This window comes from Plodia interpunctella, chromosome 2 (assembly GCF_027563975.2).
Source record: "Plodia interpunctella isolate USDA-ARS_2022_Savannah chromosome 2, ilPloInte3.2, whole genome shotgun sequence".
Classification (NCBI taxonomy): Eukaryota; Metazoa; Arthropoda; class Insecta; order Lepidoptera; family Pyralidae; genus Plodia; species Plodia interpunctella.
The window spans coordinates 3,567,772-3,595,502 of NC_071295.1; the positions used below are offsets into that span (position 1 = coordinate 3,567,772).

The window sequence follows — 27,731 nt, forward strand, 5'->3', positions numbered from 1 at the left end:
CACGGGCGGTCGCACGCCGATATATGTATTTCACTCTGAATTCCGAAAGTGCCGACGCGACAACTCGCTTTCATCAAATTTTCAATTTACTGTTTGTTGAAGTTTATGTCTTACCTCTTTTCTCTACTCCGCATAATGCTCCCTTCATTGTGATAGCAAACAAATTAGCATAAATAATACAGCTTGAACACAAATTACATTTTCCCATGCAACAGTGTCAGCGACTTTCTATATAGCTAACATGTTTGCATATGTATTATTCTCAATTTCATTTTAGTATGCTAATAGTTTTCCTATATGCTTAATTCTTCATTTAAAGTGTGTATGAGTTTTCTTACATTGCAAATTCAAAGAGGTATTCATTCGTGTAATATTTATTCATACTAAAGATTTCCCGTATCCGCAAAGTTGCACAACGCCTCTTGTATTTGAACTTCAAATATTGTTAAAAAAACATTGTTCCTTTTAATACTTAAACATGTAGCTATACTGTGAATCATTGTTTAAAGTCTGAAACGTCGAACTGATTTAACCGTGAAATTTTTTTCTATTACTCTGATCAGTTTTTTCAAGTTTTCCAATGGGATGTATTATGGCATTTACAGAATTTATTTTAAAAACTATTATTATTTTAATACGTCAAATCTATTTATTTTATATCCTCTATCAAGATATGATAAACCAATTATTTTATATATAAGTAAGTGCTGTCTTTATTTAAAATGGTTACATTTCATGCGAGATCGCCATGACTTACGGGACTGTAACTCGTTGGCGCGGTACGTTTACAATCTCATCTTTCATCCGAGATATCCATAATAGCCGTGAGTCAACGTGCACTCCGCAGCACTTAGTAAGATCGAGCTTGTAGATCTATATCGCCTATCGTAACACAAGTAGTGCCGTATCTAGACGACGCATCGGCGCGAGTTGCAAATCCAGCCGATCGGCTGTCGGCCATTTATTAATCCACTCTTCATTAGACACTCGCGTCTGATCCGCCGCTTTCAATTGAAACAATATTTAATGCTTTGCCGGCACAAGAATAAAATAAAACGGTAGAACCATAAACATTCCACATTTATATTCGACCTCTGACGGCCGGTCGAGTTTTCCATCTCTTTCTTCGCCGCGTTCGCAGTCTCTGTCTCACTGCGCCGGAGCGTCTGCTGGACCCGCTGATCTCTTCTGTTTAAAGATTTGAGAGTGAGATAAAAATTGTATGGCTCATAATGTTTTAACAGTGTGGTCGTTTGAGCGCATGATGCCGCAGCCCAATTTAATTTCCCTGCTCAGGTCAGTTATAATTGAGTCGATTCGTTCTATAGCCGACTCGGCCGCAGGAGCCGCATCGCTGTTTCGGGCTACATAATCGATTCCGTTTAATTGAATCCTTCGCTTGCTGTTTAGAATGTTGTAAACAAGGGGCTTTTAAACTCCTAGTTTGATCAGAATGTACTTAAGTAGGTACACTTGTAATATCAAAGTTTGCAGGTTCAATTATTTTCCCGCTATGCGCTATGTGTGATCAAAGCTTGCGTTTGCAATTATTATTTACATACTCAGGAAACATTAAAGTTTTTAATAACAATATTCCTGATAGTGAAATTTTATCATATTATATAGATAAAGTCTACTGCACAATAAACTTTCAACTTTAATTTAACATTAGAGAAATAAGTTGCTCTGTGCAAATGAAACATTTTAAAAACTGTTTTCTTCTTACACGCTTAGATAACAAGGTACATACATTTTAATTTCGATTATGATGGCCATTTGACCTAACGGTATTTGTTTCAGAAAATTAAATTAATTTTACTAAACATTTCTTTATCAATAATAGCTAGGATTTGAGCAATTTGGAAAATGAAGCTTTCAGGTATTTCATAATAAAGTATATGCATAACATAAAAAATAATAAAAACTAACTATTATAACGTGAAGTGTTTCAAATACCTACTTAATTTATCTAACAAGTTCTTATTTGTAAGATATTAATATTAGTATCACTTCATGCAAGCCCCTTCTGTAAAAAAGTTAATTAAGTCAGCAACTAATGCTAGTTTATTTACGTAATGTAATTTATACGACATTAACTACAATAGAAGATAAATTAAGAATTCACATCATCCTCATTGTTATTCATGAACTAGTCCGACAACGCCATAAGTGTATAAATTAATTATAATTTTCATAAGGCAAGATGATGTGTGAAGTCTTCCGAGCAAAATGGAATTTCGCCATGTTATTATCATTCACATGGATTGGTCACAGTTGTCCTGCGCCGGCTGCACCTACATCAACGCCCGTCGGCATCTCTCAAAGCCTTCGACGAATACAAATAAATAACGACAGAACAACAAATATTTTAATAAGCACTTCTCGAGTATTGTTCGTCTGTTAGTTACGTATATGTTACAGCACACGGGCCGTGTATGCCATCTGCATGAATACGAACTAAACGTCCACAAACCATACTCGACTTTGATCCCAATAAATATAACAGTACGACATTTTATTGCTCAAATTGAATGAAAAAAAAATTGTCAATGCGCCCAGACAGCATGACCAATGTCTGCATCGGCAGGCAAATACCGATCTTTTCGAAAACATAAACTTTTATAGCAACATCAGAAAGCCGATGGAAAACTGTAAAGGTAAGCGTGAAATGTGGCAGATGCACCATCATAAAACGGCCAAGGTCCGGCGGCGCAGGCGCAACATACATCAAGTAGAATAAATATTATTTCCTTTTTATACATCTGGCCTCAGACGTCGGGGAACGTGGAATATGTTTGTTTTTGTACGCTGTTACAAGCTGTTCTACCTACCAACATCCTTACCTAATTTTAATTGCAACTCGCCTAGAACTTTGCACAATAAGCAAAATACTTTGAATTTCTTTATGCATTGTAGATCGATTTTAAAAGAGGTGCCAAATGTTGTCACATTTGCCAAATGTTGTCTCTTTTAAAATCGAAATAAATATAGCACTGGGAGTGTTGAGTACATCAACCAGACATACCTACTTATTAGATCTGCGGGTCAATTAAACTTCACTACAAGGCACATACACTTGTTTAAGTATTACACAATTTATAACTTTACATCTTTATAAATTCACATAGTTCTTCATTTTTAACATAAAATCTAACACCAGTTTATAAAGTGGTTATCGTGCGAAATTTGCCATAGACAATGTAAAGACCACTTGCGTGTGGCCAGTATGAATGTTCAGTAACGTAATTTTGTCACAAAGGGATGCGGTATTAGTGAACGGACACAATATATTCAGGTAAACATCCACTTATTGTCCCGGGCACGCGGCACCTGTGGACTGACACCCTCATAGTACACAAAGACCTCACGTCATCGTCGCCAAGCAAAATAGGTTGAGCGCCGCGAAACATAGAGAACGAAAATCGAGATGTGTAAAGGTTTATAAAAAAATTATACAAAAAATATTAACTTGAGTATGGAGATTTTAGTAGTAATAACGAAATGCAAAAAAACTACTCCCAAGGCAAATACCAGCGACTTGTCTTGGGAGTAATTTTTTTTACCACACATACCACCAGTCCACCGATTAATTCAGTCTTTGTAATCAAAATAAATAGTCTGTTAAATTGAAAGAACGTGTTCTGTTCTTATGTTGTAAGGTTGATCGTATTATCCTAACTTAACCAACAAATATCGGAACTTTCTGTTTTTATATATCTGTCGAGTTGGTCGTACACTAGTATTTTTCGTCCTGGAGAATATGCGGTTCAGTTATACAATCTTTTTATTTCATCGTATTGTATCGATTCTCGCTGCGTCTTTACTTTTTTCTTAGTTCGAGACGTCATCATTACCCGGCCGCAACAAAGGGACAATCACAGAAAGTCCGACATAATGGCCAAACTGGGCACTTTGTGAAAAGCCGCCAATATTTGTCATGGAGAAGAGATCACCATTGATAGATATAACCGTCGTAAACCCAGTATACAGGTACAGTCAACAGCACAACAACATAGCCAAATTTATCGCAAATTCGCCGTTATGACAGTTACATAAAGGCAGCATTTAGCAGACATTTCACTTTAACTGTACGGTAACTTTATGGATATTAAAATATAATATGTTAAGATGATTGTACAAGTAACATTTTAGTGTTTCCATCGGTGTTGTTTTATAAAGAAAACGGATATAGTGCATTTTATCATGACGATTTCGTATCATAAATCATATGCTTATGTAGATTAAAAATTGCATTAATAATAAGGCCGCCAATGATTACAGTCTATCCATAAAAATCAGCGGCGCGCCGATCAAAATCAACGTCAAATTTGACGGTGCATCTCAACCTAATTGATGTCGATCAACCCAGTGAATCTAAATTGAATGACAAATTATCCATATGTACATACTTAAGTACTATTTAAATTTCCATATCGAATCCACGTATATCCACCGTATTAATCAACCAACATGTACTTAGATTATTATTTGCTAATAATAACTACATACATTTTGTCCTTGTTTCGCTCAATAAAATGTATCGTGTTATTCAAGTAAGTGGTAAATAGTATGGATTCCTTAAATCACTCCTACAGAATTACATTCCTCTCCAACAACAACGGACATTAATTCCAGCCAGATTAAAATAAAATACAGCAAAACGACCGCCATTTTTACAGCATCCTTCCCTGGTAATGGCGACAGGAATTATATTGCTAAAGTTTCACAATAGTCGAGTTTTTCTTTACCATTTCTTACTTTAATGTGGTTTTCATCTATAGCTTGTATACAGACTTGCTTAAATATTTCTTCGACCCTACCTTCAGATTTACATACCAACTATGATAATATATTAGGTATGTTTTTCAGAAGTACTAACTCCTGAAAACATACCTAATGTCATGTACGGGCGCAGTTGATGGGTGAAGAATTTAGATGTACGATTATGATAGTTATAAGTGTAAGAATGACTTAATGCCATACGACTAAATAAATAAGTACACATATTAGAATATCTATATTCGAACTAAGTTTTTCCTATTCGAATTGAGTTTTTATTATTTTAACGAAATTAATATGGACATTTTATTTAAAAATCCTCGAATAATAAGTTCGGTAAGTATTCTTCTTAATGATTTATATATGTTTAATTATAACAAGTTATCATATGTTAAATTATTACTCTAAATAATACAATTTATTCGTACTTGCCAAGCTGCTCGCTCTATGTGAATCAGGCGAGTTTTTCAAGGAGAAAGCGAACTTGGTGCAGACACCGCGGCGCATCCCAGCCACTGCAGACTGACGGGCACCTCAACACTGTCTATGTACTTACCTGTATCTACATGATATTACTAAATTACTGTAAGTAATGTTTACTTTGTACGGGTTTAGAAAATATAGCTGTGTGTTTTGACGCATTTGAATTTCTGTTCAAAATTGAAAAATGTTAGGTCTGTTCAAAATTGAAAAATGTTAGAGATGTTTATGAACTTATGTCTTTACGTTGACTAAGTTAGCTCATCTGGGTTCTATAATGTTAACGTTTTCTCATGGACATTTTATGACCGTAAGAAAGAACTAGATACGAGTAACATCAACTTTGAGCCAAGACAAAGATTTGTTTGGAATCACCAAACAAATTTTTTTTTCTTCACATCTAAAACTTGTCTAAACAACGCATTTGAGAGAAAATAAGAACAAAATAAAATGCACACGTTATTTTAAACTAAAATAACTTAGGTGTAAAATCTAATCAACACCGGCGAACAAAACAAAATAGGGCGCATAATGGCATCGCTTACTAATACCGCTCACGAAATGGCCCGCTTTCATCTCGGACAGTTTTTCGCGTCTTTTTGGCCCCAAATCCATCAATTCCAGTGATGGATGGAACATCGGGCAGAGTCCAGCAATCGAAATTCAAATTCGCTAAATCTTCCCACCGAGAACAGGTCGAGTCGTTAACAGTGTACGCACGATGGCGAGGTTGTTTGTGTTTTTTTCTGTTTGCTCTGGAGATATTCGCCCGCGGCTGCGTGGGGCGGGGTGCGCGGGGGGTGCGATGCGTCGGCGCAGACGCCCGGGCAGCAGAGGTGTGATTACAGGGCTGTGCGCGGCTAATCACTCCTGCCTGCAACACAGACCGACGACCACAACACAGCATAGAGAAATTACCGGACAAATGCAGGATCTTTTAACTACTGTAATAAAGATAATACAACAAACCATTATATTGTTCATCCTTTGAAAGCTCTGCTCTTGTTGGTGTAAATCGGTGATGAAGTGATTTTGTCATTTGCCAACTCCATTTAATACTCAAGCTGGTATCAACAACTACAGTGAAGGTTTCTGGACGATGTTTTCCTTCACCAGAGTTAGTAAAATCATCGATGTTCATTTTATAAATATTATTATGGTGATATCAGTGAAGGCCATAAAATTAATAATTAGTTAAAAAAATTATAGTTTAAAATAATGTATTTACCTCTGCATTTTGATTCTAATAAAAATATTCTCAGTAATTTAGTCATCTTCCAGGCACAGAGCCGCGCAGCACTTTCCGCCCGCCGTAGCGCGTGGGCAGCTCATTGTTGTTAATAACAAACAAGACAAAAGGCTCGCCGCTGACCGCGCGTAAATGCGCGTTTCCATCAACTCTCCGACGACTTTGACTAGAAAACGATTGAGTCACAGAATACCGTGGTGAATTGTTCCTTCTCTCTTTCACACATTTAAACGCTTTCCCAGATGTTGCGAATCGTAGGAGCTCAGCGTCCAATATTTTTCGGATGGTATAAAAAATCCCATCCATAAACATTAATTAACTGATAAAAAATCCATCAAACACACAACCCATTGAGCATAAAACGTGATACTGAATGTGTAAAATAAAAAAATCTACTAACTTTTTACCTCAATAGCTACATTTACATCATGCATAACGACTGTTTGTAAAGCGTTAATAAAATTAAAAGTGGTCATGATTCTCATGAGTCAATGATATATTTGCATGAATGTGTGGTATTATGCCGAGATGATATGCATTAGAGGCGCGAGAGTCGACCGCCCCCGTTCCGCCACGTCAGCCCGTGTCAGTCGCGGTTGACGCTTGTCAAATGTCAACGTTTTAAAGCCATCATATTAAAGTAATTTGAAAAGATCGGAGGCCTTTTGCCAGTTACCTTGCTTGATCGTAACTATATAAAACATTCAGTGAAAGTAAATGAACTCGGTAAGATTTATACTAGGTACATATTTCTTCATCGCCGCCCGACATCTATAAATAGTTTTTACTTGTTCATAGTCGAGAATTCAAAAGACGCCTTAGATAAGGGACACTCCTCTAAAAAAGTGTATAAAACACTCAATACATATTTGATTATTATACATATACGTTTTTTCTTTATATTCGTATTTAATATTTGACGTAAGATCGAACACTTTTAAATTTGATTCACAAGCTGCAACCTCTCATTACGACTTCATTTTGTTGTAACAACAATAAGCGCATTCTGTTCACCCAGCGAGGTTGACAGCAGCATTGTATGGGAATCAATCTCGGGACGGTTGTAATGATGCAAAATCAGTTCCACCACGATAAAGAAGCTGATGTTGTTTGTGATTTTTATTCTTTTTCTTTGGCCCCGGGAAAATTGAATTGATGTTCATGGCGCGCAATTAAATTAAAATCATTCATTGTGTGCTTTTCTGTCACTTCGGTGTAAATATAATGGAAGAAAGTAAGTAAATAAAGTTGATTTTTTTTACTATTCACTATTAGTTTGCCATGTTTAAGCTGTTTTTCATTCGCCAATTTATTGAGAAGCTACAATACTAGGAGGGTTTATACTTTTCAAAGATGAAAATACCAAATACGAAAATTATATCGGACGGAAAAATCTCAATCTAGAGGTAGTCCGTGTATACATATACTTATTTTTTTTTAATTAATTAAATTAAATAAAAATTGTATTTTCATGGAATTAAAATTATTTTGCTGTGTTCATTTGCATACCAGCTGCTGTCGGAGCAGACACCACACGTTGCGTATTTGCATAAAGTATCTCACCTATTGATCATACTCATTTTAAAAGTTAAAAGTAGACTGTAAAAAAAATAATGAACTTAAAAATTGCTCTATACAAAGTGACAAGATACGAGTAATCTTGTTATTTTTAGTAAGTATTCAATCATTATATTTCTCAAATGTGTTTTAAATAAAATCGCTGTATATCTATTGCTAATAATTTACAATTATAGATATAAGAATATAACTAACGTTACTGGAAATTTAAAATTAATCTGCCTGATAATAATTTTAATAAAATCTGTCAAGAATAAACGAAGAACGTAAAGAGGTGCGATTAAGCTGAAATTGATAGATTGAAAATATCATTAAACGATAAGTAATATTCTCAACGTCGAAGTAAACTTCAAGAATGCCGCTGGTAATATAAATGCCGGCGTTAATTAATATCTCGAAATTTAGAACTTCGCCGCAGTACAAGTTTCCAATTTGTGTATTATTATTTATATCATTAGTTTAATTTGCCCCATAAAGCATCACTTTTGCCCTCATTATCATTACCAATGCCGATGATCATATTAGACGCAATCAATAAAAATCTTAATTAATTTGTAAATTAGACCTAGCAATTATAGTGCAATGACAGGAATACCTCTCAAAGTGTGGCACTAATATAACTAGTTCCGGTTGCAACAACACGGCCCACTTATTTTCCCTCAATAATTTTCAGGAATTATTCAAGTAACAACTAAAATGTATCACATGTGTTATACAAAAAGAACTAGGCAGTTAAAAATGCATTTGAACACTTGTTGAGTTATGTTTTTTTACCAACCTGTCTTGTCTCGTTCCATAGAGGTAATAAGCGGGCAAATATACGTTTCGTCATAAGTGAGTAAATGTGCAAATAAACACAGGACTGATGATCTGAGAAGAAATCTAATTGTGTCCTCTCTTTTTTACTACACTTTCAGGAAAGGGATGTCATTGAGTGTCATCAAAATATTGACACTCTGGGTTTACCTGACCCATGAAATTATGTTGTTTAGCTAAATAATTACCTATATTTCGTCTGTTTGATTTTATATGTTATCAAAAGTGCATTAAGGGTTGAAATGTAGTTAAGTGTGACAAACACGAATACTGTCATAATTGGTGCTGACAAAAAGTGGGTCAATGTGCAATTTTGAACCAACAGACACTTGCAGTAGTAAATGCAACTTAAAATTGAATTAGCAAACTTAATAGTTATACATATTTATTAAAACTTTAATTTTTATTTCATCAAAAGATACTTTCGGTAACATAAACGTGAGCATGCTAAATATGAACAGAAAGTACTAATTCAACAGAAAAAACTACAAATCGAAAAGCACCATGAAGCAAATAACGAGAGGAGTGATCTTCGCTGTGCTAAACTTGATTCGCCGGGAACTCAAAACTGAGACAAACTTAAGTATGCTTATCATTTTAGGTACTTCTACACCGTTTTTACCATTTTGTTTAATAGCTCGACGTGACTAGAGAATATTAAACATGGCAATAATGTTGTAAACATCGGCGCAATAATTTGTTTAAGTGCTATAAATATCTATGGAAAACTTAACTGTGATAGCCTGGCTATTACACGATCTTTTTTACTTTATGCAAATTCTTCGCAGTAATTGATACCACGATATTTTATTGCCTCGCGTGCAAACATTAAATAAATCGTTTGTGAATGATAACTGAAATCACTTACAATTTGTCTAATGGATACCATATCGATCGCTTCCTACTCATGCATCATTACCCGCGCGATACAATTAGAAATCACAAGGCAGATTAACCAACAGCACATCAAAAAAAATTTTGTGAAGATGCCGGCCACAAAATAGCTTATAACAAACTTGGAATGCAACAATAACAAACAGGAATGAATTAACAATGGTTACCTACGTGTCAAGTCCCACACACTCGGCATTACAAACATGGACAAAAAAGAGGTCGAATCCTAAACGCAGCGTAGAAAAACTGACCCGGGGAGAACGGTATCGGCGGCGACTTCAAACGCGGCCGCGGCTCGCTTCACACCATCAGCGGAGCACCATACGTGATATAATGACAACTGCAATACAATTCTTGACTCAATTTGCTGCAATACAGAAGACAAGTACCTTGTTTTACAGGAACTTTTTCCCAATGTATTTCTAACCTATACAAATTACACTAAGGAAAACATCGTGATAAAACTTTTTCTTTACTGACTGTTCAAGTGTATAGGTAGGAACACATTAGTAATATTTACTACTAGAGATCCGTCCCGGCTACGCTCGGGGAAAACTATATAAAAAACTAGCCTATGTTACTCGTGAAGGTTTAGTCTATTTTTCACTGTGCGAAATTTCATCAAAATCGGTCTAGTGGTTTTTGATTTTATTCATTACAACAAAAAATAATCTTTTCTCTTTATAATATTACTATGGCTAATTTAATAGTTTTTAGGATCAAAACATTAGATCTCTCGTTCGAAATTAAAAATATATATCTATTATACCCGACCTATGTGTAACATATTTGATTCTTATTTTCCATTATAGGGAATGAATGGCAATGGATGGATGGATGGAAACGGTTTTCCCAATGCTTTACCTGCAGTATATTCCTGTCACACCACAGGATGAATTGAATTAACATTTTCGTAATTATACAAAGTATTTGAAAGCTTTATTAACGACCAATGGTGATTTCACCATAAAATCGTAATTGATAAGACCTCCGCACTCTCTGTTGACGGAAGCTCCCGCCGGAATTGCGCTTGATTGAGCACGTCATTATTGCATTGTGTACGGATTACAGGCGCTTGTCAACTATGCCTGCTTTCAAATACTTGTGTGGTACTTGTGATAATTATTAAATATTTCATCAAGTTTAAGTACAGACAACATATACACTCACTCTTGACTCCACACGAGATTTGATGACTTTGGCTTTACTCTGATCTGATAGATTTGAGAAGCGCTACTCTATTAGACACCTGATGATTACTTGGGTTCTATTCTACTTGAATAATAATATTTTTATCTAGGTAAAAAATTAAACTTTTTAATAGTAGATAATTGTTTCTTGTGGAGACAATTAAAGAAAAAAATAGAGAAATAAACTTTGTCAGAAAATGGCAAAAGATTTTTATGTCCAATACATCTGCTGTAGCTTCGCCATCCTTTTCATTTGAACAGCCAATTAACTAGCTACCACATGCCTTCCAAAGCACGGAGCTGTAGCTCAATTTCTTTATAATGTACATTTTTTACATATAGTCTTGTCACGTGTTTCATTGCGGCAAACAATCAAAACAATGGTGGATTTTATTAAATACTCAATATAAATTAATTACTATTGACTTTATTAGTGCATATTTCAGCATATTTGCTAAATGTAATTTTTTACGTATGAAATATCCTTTACGACCTCATCTAACCGGAAGTTATGGCAACGTTTTAGGTAATAGTAAATATAAATAGTAGGTAAAGTTAACTACTTGTAAGTGTACATACTTCATGCGATGGAAATAAAGACGAATTTGCAATGAGTTTGACTAATTTTATGTTATATCGACTGTATAGAATAATTATATTATAATAATTAGATGGCAATGTCAGTTAAGTTAACATTACATAAATAAGCGTATTTGTTGAAAATACATAGGAACGTGATGTAATGCCTAGGAATAATATTAATAATAAAATACCCAACCCAATGAAATAAATATGCGTAGATTGATTTTATAGCTGAAATACTTTAATTAATATTTAACTTGGCATATTTAATTTTCTCGGGGATTACATTGACATTTACCATACAAAGTTTGATTTTATTGCAGGGAATTATTAAAATATTGAATATTAAATTGTGGTTCAATAAATTATGAATCTCTACTATACTCAAGGCATCTAAAAAATAATAATATAATGATATAATATATCATAAATTAGCTAAAATAAGAAATTGTATTAAGATATCTATTGTTCATTTACTACTATTATACAAGTCTTATTATAAATTGATGAAGAAAATTCACATTAATATAATTTCGTACTTGTTCATACGACGTAATTTATTTTGTCCTGTTGTTATTTGGCATACCGATTTGGCACAATTACGAGTAGGTCTAAGGCATAATTATTTTTTGGTATACCATGCCATAATAAAGTATGCCATATTACATTTATGCTTATAGATAGAGACCCGAAATATTCCTTATATTCACTAAGTAGAAACACACATTATCTCACTAAGTAGAAACCTAAACATATAGAATGGAAAGTACAGAATGCAAATACTCAAGATCAAAGCGCGCCTACAACAAGGTAAGTACTAGTTTGAAATTGTTTATCATCTACAACATTCGTTGTAATTTAGCAGCTATTACAAGGAAATAATGTTCGTTTTGTCGTTCATATTGTACCTCATGGAAGACGTATAAGTCAAGTAAAAGATAGCGCGTGGCAGAAAAGGGAACTAATTTCTGTGGTATTAAAATATCGTTTTTAAGGCGTAGGTGGCGCCCCCAGTGAAACACCAAGTTATACTTGACAGAGTGTAAATGGAACCTGATGGAGCGAGCGAGGGGCGGGTCTGGTACAATCGCCGGAACCACGCAGCGGGACGCCTTTGCCGACACCGACAATGCCGGCCTACAGGGCTGCTAGTAGACTGATCTCCTGGATACTTCTTTAAAACTGTACACTCTCTCTTCTATGTCCTATACCTGTTTTCCTTATTGTTTCCTCAGCCGTTGACCGTGGGAGTCCATAGTCTATTTTCCTACTTTTTCGTATCACCTTCATACGGTCGTCGGCATCCCTAGCTATCAGACCATTGGCATGCATATATTCATCCTTGTGACATCATTCTTTAAAACTGTACTACGCTCAGGTACTTATTTGAATCAATTATATCTACTCTACTGACAATGCTGAAGACGACAAATGTTGCCGCCTTTTAAATACTACTTAAAACTTATGAAACTAAGGCACTTCTTTATAGTGCTTATTCTAGATTAATTCAGATTGTTCGAAATAAAATTTAAAGGAACGTTGCAAAACAAATATAAATCGTTAAAATAAATAATAGACAGCATAGTTGCAAAAAGAGATATACTTTACGTTTATTTCACTGCATTGCGCATAATAAATTTCTATATTTGCATTTTGGTGTAAATATTTATGTTACGCATAAATTTTTATATAAATAATGTTTGCAATAACACTATAGCTTGTAAAAATGGTTGCAAAATACTCTCATTACACTATATTATATTTATAAAATGTGAGATAGACGTCTAATAATGAAACGTGATAAACATTAACAAGTGAATTATGTATTCCCTTTGACCCCTATATTTATTCTATACTCTTAATCTTAAAATCCTTACATCAGTTCCATTCGAATCTTGATGATATTCCTTTTACAAATGATGCAAATTAAATGTTAGTTGCAGCAGTTTTATATTTTTTTAAAAGAAGAAATTTCCTTTTGGAAAAATAAAAGTCCTATCATTTAAATATTCAAATCTAAATCTAAATCAGCCATTAATTTGTCAGATTTATTGGTTTAAACAGTACTTTTTTTTAAGTTGTAATCAATTAGGTAAATTTGAAGAGTTTTCAAATCCTAGACATAATCAAAAATCTATTGCAGGGATGGGTTCATGGAATGGGAATGAGTAAAACATCATACAAATAAATAAACGTGCTAGCCCTAAAATAAAGGGCATGTCAAAATACACGCCACGTTTATCACTATGAATGACATTGTCTCTCTATGCTCCGAGGAACGATTGATATTATAATAGAATCTCGCAATATGACCTTAAATTGTTCGTTAATAGAAACATATTTGTTAACTAAGTATGACGCTTACTTAGTTCTATGGGAAGTAATTTGTACCATCGTAACAAGTACATACCATATCACATAGTTGACAGCACATCAACCTATCCGAATTCATTGCAAATTCAAAAATTCATACCGGCAGAGTTGATATTAACATATCAAGTTTTGCACGTATCTCTATGCCTCGGAAATAGAAGCGAATTTGAAATGAACTTCGGTAGTCTGAATTGAAGTTTAACTGTAAGTAGACAATTAATTACCTACAAGTAATAATGGGCTTAAATTAACTATTTTAAGTAATAAAGCATTGAATATGGCCATTTAAGTTTAAAAATAAAATATAAATAACGTTAAATGTCGTAATTAAATAGTATTTAATTTTGGTAATTAATAGTCATGAAACCAAACGTAGCATTTGATAAATTCAACAATCTGTCAAGATCCAGCTGACTCGCAACGACCGCCACTCCTGACAGCTTTTGTTTAATCCTGATTTTATATCAACATCACCTTTTCAATAAACGTTACCTTATAAACCTTAAACTTTATGAAGAAGGTTGAAAATAGTTTAGCACGGATTCACGAAACCCTTGAGGTGATATCATGGTAGAAATAATTAGCAGTTACGGTGTCGGGAAAGCTATAAAAACGGCAAATCGACGGACCGACGGATAGGCACAATGTGTTAGATATTAATTTCCAAATTATAGGCTACAGTTCCAAAGGTGTTCGGGGCAAAAACGTCAACAGGAGTGCTAAGAGAGGACGATTATTATTTTCGGATCGTATAATAATCCTTTTCAAACATCTGCCTTTACAAATATTTATTATTTATACAAGCCACGGAGTGTTTTGGAAGCGTGTTCCGCGTGTCGCAGTACGGTGTTCTATTTATCAACTTACGGATTTCATTTGTGTTTACAATCACATTGCTAACTTCTTTATAGGATGTCGGCTCTGCGAATCATATTTGTTTACTCACTTGCGTCTATATTTTATAAATACTATGTATGTGTAATTACAAGATTACATTATCGCAAGTTATAGACGCTCCGACACTCAACGTCTGGGAAGAAACCGGGTATGTGATCAGATGGGAGAGAGAATTTCGCAAATTATAGAAAATGTTAGCATGTTTATAGGAAGATAATTCCTAATTAGAAAACCCTGGACGATATGATGGCGGGTGGCCAGTGTTTTTATGTTGGTATTTTAAATACTCATGAAGATCTATAAATGAAATTATAATTAAGTAGTACTCATGGGACAAGCGTAGCAATTTTCTTGACATCGTAAGCTACTGTACCCGTGTTGCCGGATCCGTCATCCGGATCCGTAGGAAAGTAGGAATAAAATTAACCCTGGCTGTTGAAAAAAAAAAGTATGCCGCTTTATTCTAAACTCATTTATATGGCGCTTCCTCGCTCCGGTTTTCCCTCCGATGGCGGGTCCCGTGAACACACACTCTTAGTCTACTACTTCGTATAGGTACTAAGTAAAATATTATTTCATACCAGACACGTATCTCACACCTACGGCTGGCAACATAATTGACTGGTTGCAATGACGAAATTATAACACCAATAGGTATAATTAAGTACAATTGAGTAAACATTACTGTTATACAATATCGGACATTTATTCCCACAAGTTTATAGCAACACACAGTATGTAAACAAGCTGTCAAACAGACAGACAGTATTATTGATTTTAACATTGTCTAGGATATAATTAAATACCGTATTTGCCTTGAATTATGCCATATTTCGAAAAGCGCCGCATTATTATGCCAGTTCTTGTCATGTGTACATAAATGATTTAATAATAGCATCAGTTAATGCCTGAATATCATTTTGATGAAAATTATTAATGTATTCGTTGTTATACATTTCTAAGTTTTATACTTTATATTATTTATTTATAAAGACGAGTGGGTAAAGTGGTTCCCGATTTAATTAAAATATTGTGGCCGCTCATTAATCCCTGTTATTTTCAAAAACATTTAAAGTTGATCAATCTTTGCTTGAAGCACTCATAGATAAACTAGCAGCACCTTTGACACTGAAATATTAGGTTTTCTATATTTATAATTAAATGGGATAAATAATTTATTATATAAGAATATAATCAAATAGAACTTATCATTCAGTTATGTTTCTTTATCTGGATACTACAAAATAGCAATAAAGATGCATAGATCCATACAAAACTACGTAATCACAGATAGATCCAAACTCCTTTTTTTAAGTTTAAAGAAAAAATATTGCAATAAGCTCAAACGAAGACGTATCTTATACCAGTTTTATTTGATACCACAAATTGTGAAATAGCGTAAGTACATGACCAAACGCGAGCAAAATGTTAAATAAATAAATTGTAGTACAAGTAAAACATAAACAACAACTTTAATCAGTAAACAAAGTATTTGCAAGTTGTAAAAATAAACTATCATAATATATTTGAAAGAATATCACCTATTGTTTTTCTTATAACAAAAGCTAGTATTTGTGCAAATGCAAGCGTTGTTGGTGTAAATTACGTAAAATGGCTTACTCGGTTCAACTACATCTCTATTTTATTGTAGGGGTTGATCACCCCGTCTACACTTGATGATAATGCTGAGAGGTGTTTTGTGAAATAACACCACTGTAGCTGAATACTAAAATACTTTACTGTTTATTGAATATGATTTGATTGACTAAAATCAGCTACAATGAAATGATCAAATATTGATTCGGCAACATTTTGAGCTACTTTAGCGTAAATACATTGTTCAGTAGATTAAACAGTTATTATATACAAGTATATAAGTACAAGATATTTCCCTCGCCCTCGTCCGTATTATTGCCATTTGTTATCCCATATTCCGATAGACTGGTAAAATTTATTTGATTTAAATTCGTATTGTCTCAAATTTCTCGTTTTACATTTTTTCTGTTATCGGCTACATGCCCTTTTCTTTTCCAGTAACGTATCCGTCCCGTCTCGTCCCATCCCGGCCCGTCACTTCAAAAATAATAAAAATTCATACAAACTTCCAACTCACTGATTTTAACATTTCGCTCCGACATATATTTATACAGGCCTCAATCTGGCATTTATGAACTTAAACTTTCATACATATAAATCTATTGTCGACCAAAAATGTATTTACTTGGAAACAGCAACTTTATTTTGAACTTTCACATTAAAACAGTTTGCTCTGTTTCGATGTGATTTTTCAATTTGTATGATTTTTTGCGTGGAGATAGTTAGAAGGTGTAGGTAACGAGGGTTTTTACTGGTGCAAGAATTTTTGGAAATGGGTTGAGAAGTTTAATGACCAAACTTAACGTACAAACACTTCCTCTTTATAATTAGCAAATATATTAGTGGAGATTTGTGTAGATTTATTTTATGTGTTTACCTTTCCATATCTATAAAGAATTTTACGTTAATCAAACATTACATTTAGAGTAGTTACAATCCCGTTTTAATCTGCGTTTCGAAAAGTTTACTCCAACAACACATTCACATTGTAAATGTATCTAAAAGTTCTCGAGCAATAGTTGAACAAGTGCAGACCTATCATTATTACACACTGATCCAGTTTTCTAGCTTGGATCTTAAGTTTTTTAGTGAATTATCCTCGCAGTCCATCCCGGATTCCATACTAACGAGGCCGGAGCTGAGTCACCGCGGCTTCCAATATCACGACCTATTAGAGGACAAACCCTGACGTCGCGCCGCGTTATCCATGAAAAAGACCACCGAAGGAACCACTTTTTACCATTTACCAGCACGCTTATTGACGTTGGGGGGCAAACCTCCCACGTAGAACGTTTTGTCATCCGTAGGTTACTGACAAACTAGAATTCAGATTTTTTGAAATCACATATTGCTTTTCTTTATTTCATTATTGAATAATAGACTGACAGAAGAAGACAAGAAGCTTTGGATTTGATTGTAGAATAACTGTGATAATATATGCTATTTAAAGTTTATCTGAATATTCACAAAACAATCAGTTCAATAATAATCGAAATAAAACAAATGTATGCAGTTACAAGAATTATTTCATTATATTTTGCTACTCGTTAATTATAACAATTTGAAACGATATTTACAAATTGATAGTCAATTTTATAAAATAATCAATAGAATTAAATAATTTTACTTAGCTAAAATAAATAACAGTATACGTACAACAACATTTACTAACATAAAACTTATTGGAACTATAAATTGGAATCTGTATTTACAAAGATACTGTGAACTTGATTAATTAACAGGTGAAAAAATCTTAGTGAAAAAGAAATAATATGCTTTTAATCTAATTACTTTTGGGCAAGAAATATTTCGACATTATCTTAATTTGATTTATAAATATACACTCATTATCCTTAATTAATAATTACTGCAAATAGCTACAATTGAGATCGCTAAAATATTTTGATCACACTTTCTACGAAGGATGAATCACTTTATGGAATTAAGTATTGGCCATTTCTACCTGGCCCGGATTTAAGCCTCAAAATACATAGATACCTATATACAAAAGAAATATGTATATTTTCACATTGGCTGATCCTGTAAATAATGTTATCAATAAGTCCAAAATGTAGATACCTACCTACTCCAGATAGAGTGAACATCTTCAAGCTCTACAATTTTTAACTATAACGATTCTGCTCGCTAAATAGAACATTATTCGAAAACATTTGCTTGTACTAATCTGTGTATCATTTAAATGTCTGTACTTACAATCTAGCATTGCACGATAGGTTGGAGCAGCTACTCAACAGCCGTGGATGTCACGCGACGGACAGCGGCGGCGGCGGCAGATAGCAGGGGCGCAGCGCATGTGCCGCCGCCTGCAGCAGCTCCGCGTGGTATCTGTGCGCCGCCACCATGTACGGCGATGGCATCGACAACCCTAGCCTCGGCGTCGGCTGCACCATCATTGGTTGAGGAGGCGACGGCGATGACCGCGGTGGTTCTGGCTCTAATAATGCATCAATTGTGAAAGCCCGACGAGGTCTCTCCTTCGGCAACATTGTTATTGATGTCATCTCTGGCATTTCAGCTGGCTCAGGACTTAATTGAGGACACATCGGGGGTGTGTATAAACTGGCACTGGGCATCATCGGTGGCGGCGGAGGTGCACTAGCTTGACGTGCCAAGAATGCTCTATTAAAACTAGCGAGGGCTGCCAATTCTGCATTCAAATTGTCTTTCTCTCCTTTCTGAAGCTTGAATCGCTTGCGCCTTCTGAGCAGCGAGCCATTCTCGAACATATCGAAGGCCTGCGGATGCAAAGTCCAATAGGCACCCTTCCCGGGCCGGTCCGGCCGGCGCGGCACCTTCACGAAGCAGTCGTTGAAGGAGAGGTTGTGCCGCAGCGAGTTCTGCCAGCGCTGCGTGTTGCGCCGGTAGTACGGGAACCGGTCCGTGATGAACCGATAGATCTCCGACAGCGGGAGCATGCGTTCCGGCGAGCTCCAGATCGCCATGGCCGTCAAGGAGATGTATGAATATGGTGGTTTTTGATCACCGTATGATTCACGCGAGGGACGCGGCATTGTCACTTCCACCGAGTTTTAAAAATATATAAGTTATAAGAGCAAAACAATAACACGTATAAGTGATCACGTCACGTCGATGCAAGGTGTGGAATACAACTGAGGCGCGGAGAGCCCGAGTGTCGGCCCGCCCGCCGACATGTTCCGGCTGCGGGGCTCGGGCCAGCTCCACTCGTCGCTCGCTATTGGTCCACTAGCCAACCAATCACAGCCCTCAACTTTCAGGTATGATGTCGGCTTTCGCTCCACTAACAAGGAATTTAAATTGATATTATGTTTATATTGCCTCCAAATATCTTTTGTGATGACACCGCTTTTTATTTAGCGTATGTAAATTACGATGATACAGAAAAAGATATTTGAATTATACACCAATTCGACGATGAATGAGTGTTATTCAAATTCTCAGCATTATAATTTTATCGGCGAGATGAAACGAATATAGAGAATTATTATAATCTTTTACCGTAAGTGAATTTTAAACATTAATATAAAATTATTATATCTAGTAGTACTTTCTTTTTCAAATAGACTAATCCATTTTTTTTAAAAAGTGCCTTAACCTTTTGAAAAAAAAGTTAATATTTCACAACCTAGTAGTATCTATGTTAGGTACTCATGTAAGTAAATTTCACGGTCGAATGAAAACATTATTTTCCACGATATTTTCAATTTATTATGTTTAGCGAAATTTATTATTACGTCTTATTATCCTATATTCAATTAAATATTTAATACATTAAGATAATGTGAAAAATAGTCTATCGGCATAGGGGATTTACGTTAGCAAAAATACATTACCTCACAATTTTCCTTGAACTACTCTATTACCAACCTTTAAAGCCTACTTTTATTTGTATAATAAAATTCCAATAAAATGTTTCTACAGATCAGTTGCACAATAAATAACCAAGTGTTGACTTTCGAAAAAGCAAAGAATCAAACACAGGCGCATCGGTCACGAAAAGTACTTTTTTTTTAAAATTTTTTTGTGTTGATACCGTTCGAGATTCTGTGATTGGCGGAAAGGTGGACGAACTGTGACAAAAACGGCATCCGCCGTGTCGGAACGCGGCACTTGAAATTATTTAAAACTAGCTGTTGCCCGCAGTTCCACTTGCGGTAGCCTATGTCAAACACAAGTCAACTATATCTATTCTAAATTTCATCAAAGTCGGCCCATGGTGCAGCGATTTAGCCATGCAAGCGTGTGAAAAATAGACAAACCTTCGCATTTTTAATATTAGTATGGATTTTGTCAACTTGAAAATATGCTATGAATTATTTTTTCAAAGGCCTTAATGGAATTTTCACCGGCAATCTATTCGGTGATTTTATGAAAAACTACTATTATACTATTTTGGATGATTTGTATAAAATTATCCAATCATTTGTATAAAATCATCCAATCATTTGTATAAAATCATCCAATCATTTGTATAAAATCATCCAATCATTTGTATAAAATCATCCAATCATTTGTATAAAATCATCCAATCATTTGTATAAAATCATCCAAAATTCTAAAGCATGGCATAGTACGAAATTTAAAAATGACACCTACTTCAGTATCTTTTTCATTGAAAATGATTAAATATGGGTTTTAATTAGTATTTAGCTGGAAAACTGATGAATAGCCAAACAATTATAGTAATGAATTTTCTTGTTTTTATCATTGCTTCATGCTTCAAATGATCTAGTAATTTAAAATCGAAAATGTCACTATAATATTTTTGGTAAATGATCATAAAATAAAACTATTACATATTTGACTCCACCTATTACTGTAACATTACACTATGATTATGTAGAGTCAACTTAGCTTTGCTAACTCTATCCGTCAGTGTAGATAGAGCAACTGTCATTATTCTATGAAATAAAGCTGTAAGTGTGGACATTTTAAAAATTCTTTACTCCCAAATCTATAAATCAACTGATGAACAAATTTCATTTAACAATGTCGCAATAACAAAACATGCAAACTGACCCACGTAATTTGTTAACCCATGTACATTTTGAAATTGCTAACAATGGATGGTGGACCAGGGGCCTATCCTCAAAAAAAATGTTATTAAAAGTTTATTAAAATAAATTACATATAGGCTTGGTTGAAAAAACTCTACAGAATATATACAGGAGTTATGTCCCATTATGCACTTGGAAAATGCAATAGTTCACCCGTGGTCAAACATATTCTACCGCGGGGAAAGCTGCGGGTAACAGCTATATGATAGAATATATAGATATCTACAATTCCGGCCGTCATTGTAAGAGTCGATTGATATTGTGCCGCTATTTTACGCAATTTTCCATAAGAGGTTTTCTTTAGAGAAATAATGTCTGTTATTCTTCATTAATAAGAAGATTATACGTAATAACAATTATTTCCAAGAACTCCAGCCGAAAACTTTAATTCACAAAATTCGAAAACTCGGGAACATCGCGCTGTAATTGGAAATAAATTTATATCGATACGAATATCTCAGCCATTTTCTCCGCGCAGCCAGTAAACGCCTTAAGTTATATTATATTGTTATTACAATATGTACTTTATTCATCTGGCATAGAGTCATATGTGGTTTGTATGAGGGCCATCATCAGTCATTATAAGGGTGTGTTTATGTGGACACCGAGTATAGTTCAACGAGTGCGAATTCGTCACGGATGGTTATCGAGGAGGCAAGCGATAAAGGCGCTGATATTTTATTATTACAGTCCATCGTAAACCGGATCAGGATCCACAGTCTACTTTCGAGGGCTCTCACGCTGCTCCTCGGTGGGTGATGATGATAATCCTCCTTCTGCTTTCGAAGTTTCTCACAGACGGGTGATTGGTTTATATTTTTTCATGTGAACGGATTTTAACAATTAGGACACATGCCTAGATCAATTTTAATAGTAAATGACTAGGTAGTCATTTACTATTGAAATCAATTATCAATTTTAATAGTAAATGACTAGGTAGTCATTTGCTATTGAAATTGTTCAGGTGAACATATGAATTCATCTAAATCAATAAATAAAAACAGAAAACCTTAGAAGTGTTGTGACTATTTAGAAAAGTATATTAACTGATAGTAATTATCATAAAGTTGTAAAACCATCATCGGTTATTTCTTGTAAATCACGAATCACTTAAAATCGGTAGCTCGTGACTCATAAGAATCGCTTTGCTATTTGCAATACAGTTATAGTAAAGTATAAAAACAACTCGCTAGTCTAATTTTAGATCACGAAATAGCTAATGAACTTCGACCTTCCCGGCAGGAAAAACTTTAAAATATCACCGTTATCTAAACGAAATTGTTTTTAACAAAAACTAATACCGTAATATTGTCACGAATTACATTGCCTTATATCAATTTATAGATAGATTGGGATTGACCTGGCCATCATCATAGCGTGACAAGTGACTACTAGTGGACTTACTTATGGCCATAAGTACACACTTCTCAAAGATTTCCACAAAAATCAGTACGATTTAGAAAATATTACTATATTTCTAGAGAGTTTCCAAATTGTGACAAGAAGCAAATTTTTGTTTAAGATTTAAGAAATTTGTAAAGTTAATATTATTAGTAAAACGTTTAATGTTGATACTATTAAACTGAACTTCATAAATAGCCGCTATCAACGCACATCAAAGTTTTTGAAGATTATAAAGAAATATGGAATTCAAATATAATGGCATAGACAAAACGCAGAAAAGCCTAGGTATCCTTAAAAAATATATATCTTTATTATTTAAAAAAGTGCAATTCTTACATTTACTGGTGCTAGATAACAGACAATTATTCAATTTATATTGATTTCGATATGGAACGATATCGACAATAATATAGTCACGTCTCACAAGTTAAGTGACAGCTTGTATTGTCGGCAAGCACTAATTAATTCTAAGCACACCATCTCAAAAACCCGAAAAAGCTCTCAGGGTGCGTCCGTCATTACTTGCATATTTTTTGTTCCAAGTAGATCGCATTTTTTCGCGCGCCCTCTCGTCTTTAGCCAGAGGGTGATTTATGATAAAAGTTATAAGCCGCATTTTTAATATCAACGAGCCTTTTAAGATGCCCTTTGTAGATGCCGCTCTCGAGATAACCTAATTAACAAACGTTATATATCATTTGGTTGTGGGCGAGCGCAAATATGAGATTTTATTTATTAATGGACCTCGGAAAATTGGTTACGTATGTCCAGCCAATGTTCTCTGCTCGTATATTGGAGTGGACTTAATTGCCTCTTATCTGGCATCTGCAAATCGCTGAGATCGCAATTTGAACGAATAAACAGGTCCGCTCTTTTGTACGTGCGTATGTAAGGTCGTCCAATCGGAAAGGGTTGTGGCCATGTATTAGGTCTCGTGAAGACAGATTTTACTGCTTTAAAAATAAAATCTCCAAAAAGGAGTTTAGTAATTTTGCAAATTATATTTCTTTTTTATTTTTACAAACAGTATAAAGTTTCATGTTGAATGTACTGAAAATCCCATTTCCTTAATGGAAATCTGGCATTTGAGGCTCAAATACACGTTGCTAACCTCTCCATGAGATTCAAATATAAGAATAGGTTTGGATTTTATAAGACATATATTTTTCAAAGCAAATACATGTGTTACTATAATATTTTTAGTTTCCGAAAACATTCTTACTCAGTGTCACCCTACTACCCCAATGGCTTGAAGACCAGATACACATTGTGTTGATAGCGAGTCTTATCGGCTGATGCAAATAAAATGCAGTTAAAACCGTTGCATTTGCATAATGGTGAACAGGCATTTAACCCATTTCGATTCATGTTTATGTATCGAGTCGTTATGATTGGTTTATTTCTTTCCAATAGAGCTTTTGACAAGGTACATTATAAAGTCCGCAGTAAATTTGTAACTCTAAATAAGCAATTCAAAATTCCAATAAGACAGAGCTACTTGAAAACACCAGCAACCGTAACGATAAAGGTAATGGAAAATTAAATTACTTATATCTCGGATCCGATGGACGCAAAGTCACACACCAATCGCTTGGAATCGAACCCAGGACTTCCAGATAGCGGCCGGACGTGGTGACGCCTAAGCTACTATGCTACAGGAAACATCTAAATCTAACGACAAAGTTCGAAGAAGTTGTTATACTTATGTTATCTTAGTTATTGTTGTTTGACAAATAACCCTGTATAAAATTACGAGGCTATTTCGTAGAATGAATTAAGAGTCAAATTTTGAATTGGACATAGCTCAAACTGAGAATCGCAGGCGCTTTCCCCGCATATCTGAAATTGAGGTCTATCAATTTTAGATTTCCGCCGTCCTGTCTAATGAATACTTAATAAAATAAATGTCTTTTAATTGCACTAATTTAATTCAAAATGTCGATAAAAAAAATTAATTTCAATCTCTTAACCTATTCCCGGTTCATTGTAAGAGATATACATAGGAAATTGCGCTAATACACAGATTGAGTTAGCCCCAAAGTAAGTTCGAGACTTGTGTTATGGGGTACTAACTCAAGATACTATATTCTATAAAACATATACTATATAGATAAATATCCAAGACCCAGGTCAATCAGAAAAAGATCATTTTCAATCTTGACCTGACCGGGGATCGAACATGGGACCTCCAATGTAGCAGCCCGGCTCCAATGATGACCACGTTAGGTTTATGTTAGGCCACGGAGGTCATCATTATTACAAACAAAAAAATATCTTCAAAATACAATTGTATCTAAACTATATTGGCAGGGGAACGATTCAGTAGACTAAACTACTAAGGTGCAATATAGGAGCTGCCTATGCCTCACACCGGGTATTTTCAAAACAATATCCATATACAATAACCCTCTCACGTAACACTTGTTCTTGTAAGCTCAAACCGGCCGGCCTATTACCGACCAAACTGCTTTCCAATCTTCACATTTAAAATGAGCTGCATACCCCTCTAATTCCCTCCTTAACTTAAAGCAATAAGAACCATATTTCTATACACACAATGATACTATAGGATGTTCTTATAGTGAATTTGTAAGAGCAAGTCGGCGTTAAAGAGAATCCGATTATTGTTATTGAATTACATATCAAGTATAATGCCCATAGTATAAGTAAAACCAGTACATTTTTATTAAGTGTAATATATATTTCTTACATTATTTAATGTTGTTTAAAAACGTAGCGAAAACATTGACAGATTTTTTTTCATTTTTTAACCTATTTTTTCAAGTCGTTTCATCTTACATCAAAGGCAAGGCTTTATATAATTTTTAGTTACATAATAATATACAACATCTCACAGCCTCACATTCTACCATAGGCCGATACAACTAGTAAAAATTAAACCATTATAGTCTTATGGAATTTGGAGTCGTTCTGTATAAAAAATAGTGATTTACATATATCAATCAATATTTCAATTAATTCCAATCCGTGCTTATCTTTCCAAAATGTGGGCACGATATCAAATTCAATATAAGTTCCATATTGCTTATTAATAGAAAACAAACTTATATTAATTTAACACCTAGATTGCGAAGTATCGATACAAAAACACAATTCATAAAAAAATGTTGCCAGCTACTGGTCAATACACAACGCGCCGCACTGCTAAACTAAAACTTATCACATTAATAAATATTTTAAAATGACTAGGCAAATACAAAGTAGTATTACTGCTCAAGTTTCCTGTACTGTGGCGGGGGCGTAGGCCGTGTATTTGTAGCGAGCGTCGCGCGGCACTTGTGTTCTGGATTGACGGCCGCCGCTACAACACAGACTTGCATAATTTACTGCTCTGTGATACCCCGACGAGCACTCAACTCGCTGTCAACTGTCACTCATACTGTAACGATGATAGTAACAAACGTCTCCAATTTATCAATCATTGTTAATTGTCTACCATTGTAACTGATATTAAATTATGTATTTGGAAAATTAAATTCTGTATGTCAACTCAACTACTCGACTAATAAAAAAAACTAATTTTCGAAATTCGATAGGATCCGTTTATTCATTATTTTTTACAATTCTTAAAGATTAAGATAATTACATATCTAACTTAATCTAACACGAGGATTCCCTTTACTGCACAATAAAGCTAATTTATGACGAAGTTGTCACTACTCGAGCGGTGTGCTACGAGTCGTAGCAATTATTCGTAGACACAGAATACAAGTATTCAACCGATACTGTTATGATTTTTTAAATCACACATTTTTTTATAAAAAAGGACGTTATCAGAATCAAAGTAAAATTGACATAATATAGACTACCTTAAATCAAGAAACAGATATTTTTTGTGATCTTATGAGTAAATACCACATCATAGCTCAGAATAAAAAAATGGCACAACTTATAATAAAAGCAATGCAATTTTCCATAGTAACAAACATTATTCTAATAGTCGCTTACCATTACAAAGCCTATTTATCAGAACGTGTCAGAGAACTCGCACATATTCAAGTTTATGTTAGTTTTCCGCAAGCGCTGAGCAAACTGAGGGCAAGTCACGCAGCCGGGCGGTCACGACACCTTACAAACACACGGTTTTTTCAAATACGTCATCCATTGAACAGTTTAAAATAATAATAAAAGTGTTTTACCTGATACTTAGCAACTTAATTTTGTTTACAATTGCATTATAATTGCCTAAAAACCATAAAAAGGTAGACGTGAAGTTACATGTTAGTATGTAAGTTTTCCATAAGCACTGCGCAAACTGAGACCAAGTCAAGGATATCGGTCACGACATCATATACAGTCAAAATCATATCAAGCTATCCGAATTCATAACAAATGTCATATTAGCTCGGCATGACATGCATTCAGTCGGACGTATATCTCAGATCAATATACATTGAACAGTTTAAACTACGTGAATTGTTTCCAAAAAGCCACAAATGAAGCATTCTCTCGACGTCTAGGGCGCAGTACTAAGTAAATCTTGTTTCTGAGCCGGTTTGATTCCCGGTCTGGTCAAGGTGGAAACCTGTCTTTTTCAGATTAGCATAGGTGTAAGATGTTTAATTATCAATTATAAAATACATTACCCAGGAGTTTAAAACCCCATAACAAAGAAACTTGGTGGTTACTTTGATCCCTATATATTACTTTATGTTTCTGGTTACTCATATTGGCCATTCTTTTGGAGGGAGAAGGCATTTTGGAAATGAAAAAAAATGAGAAAAAGTTAGGCAAATGACACATGTAATCTATATCTTGTTAACAAAGATTCAATAGACCATTAGATTCGCATGGACATCCTATATAAAATATCCT

General features: G+C 34.5%; 1 protein-coding gene across 1 annotated transcript; it reads right to left on the reverse strand.

The window, feature by feature from the left end:
* Nucleotides 1–17,949: 17,949 nt before the first annotated feature.
* On the reverse strand, nt 17,950–19,554 carry LOC128680649 (fork head domain-containing protein FD4-like). The gene has a single exon (XM_053763941.1). It carries the CDS (start codon nt 19,464–19,466, stop codon nt 18,699–18,701), a length of 768 nt encoding a protein of 255 aa, XP_053619916.1. The 5' UTR covers nt 19,467–19,554; the 3' UTR covers nt 17,950–18,698.
* Between the last annotated feature and the right edge of the window lie 8,177 nt (nt 19,555–27,731).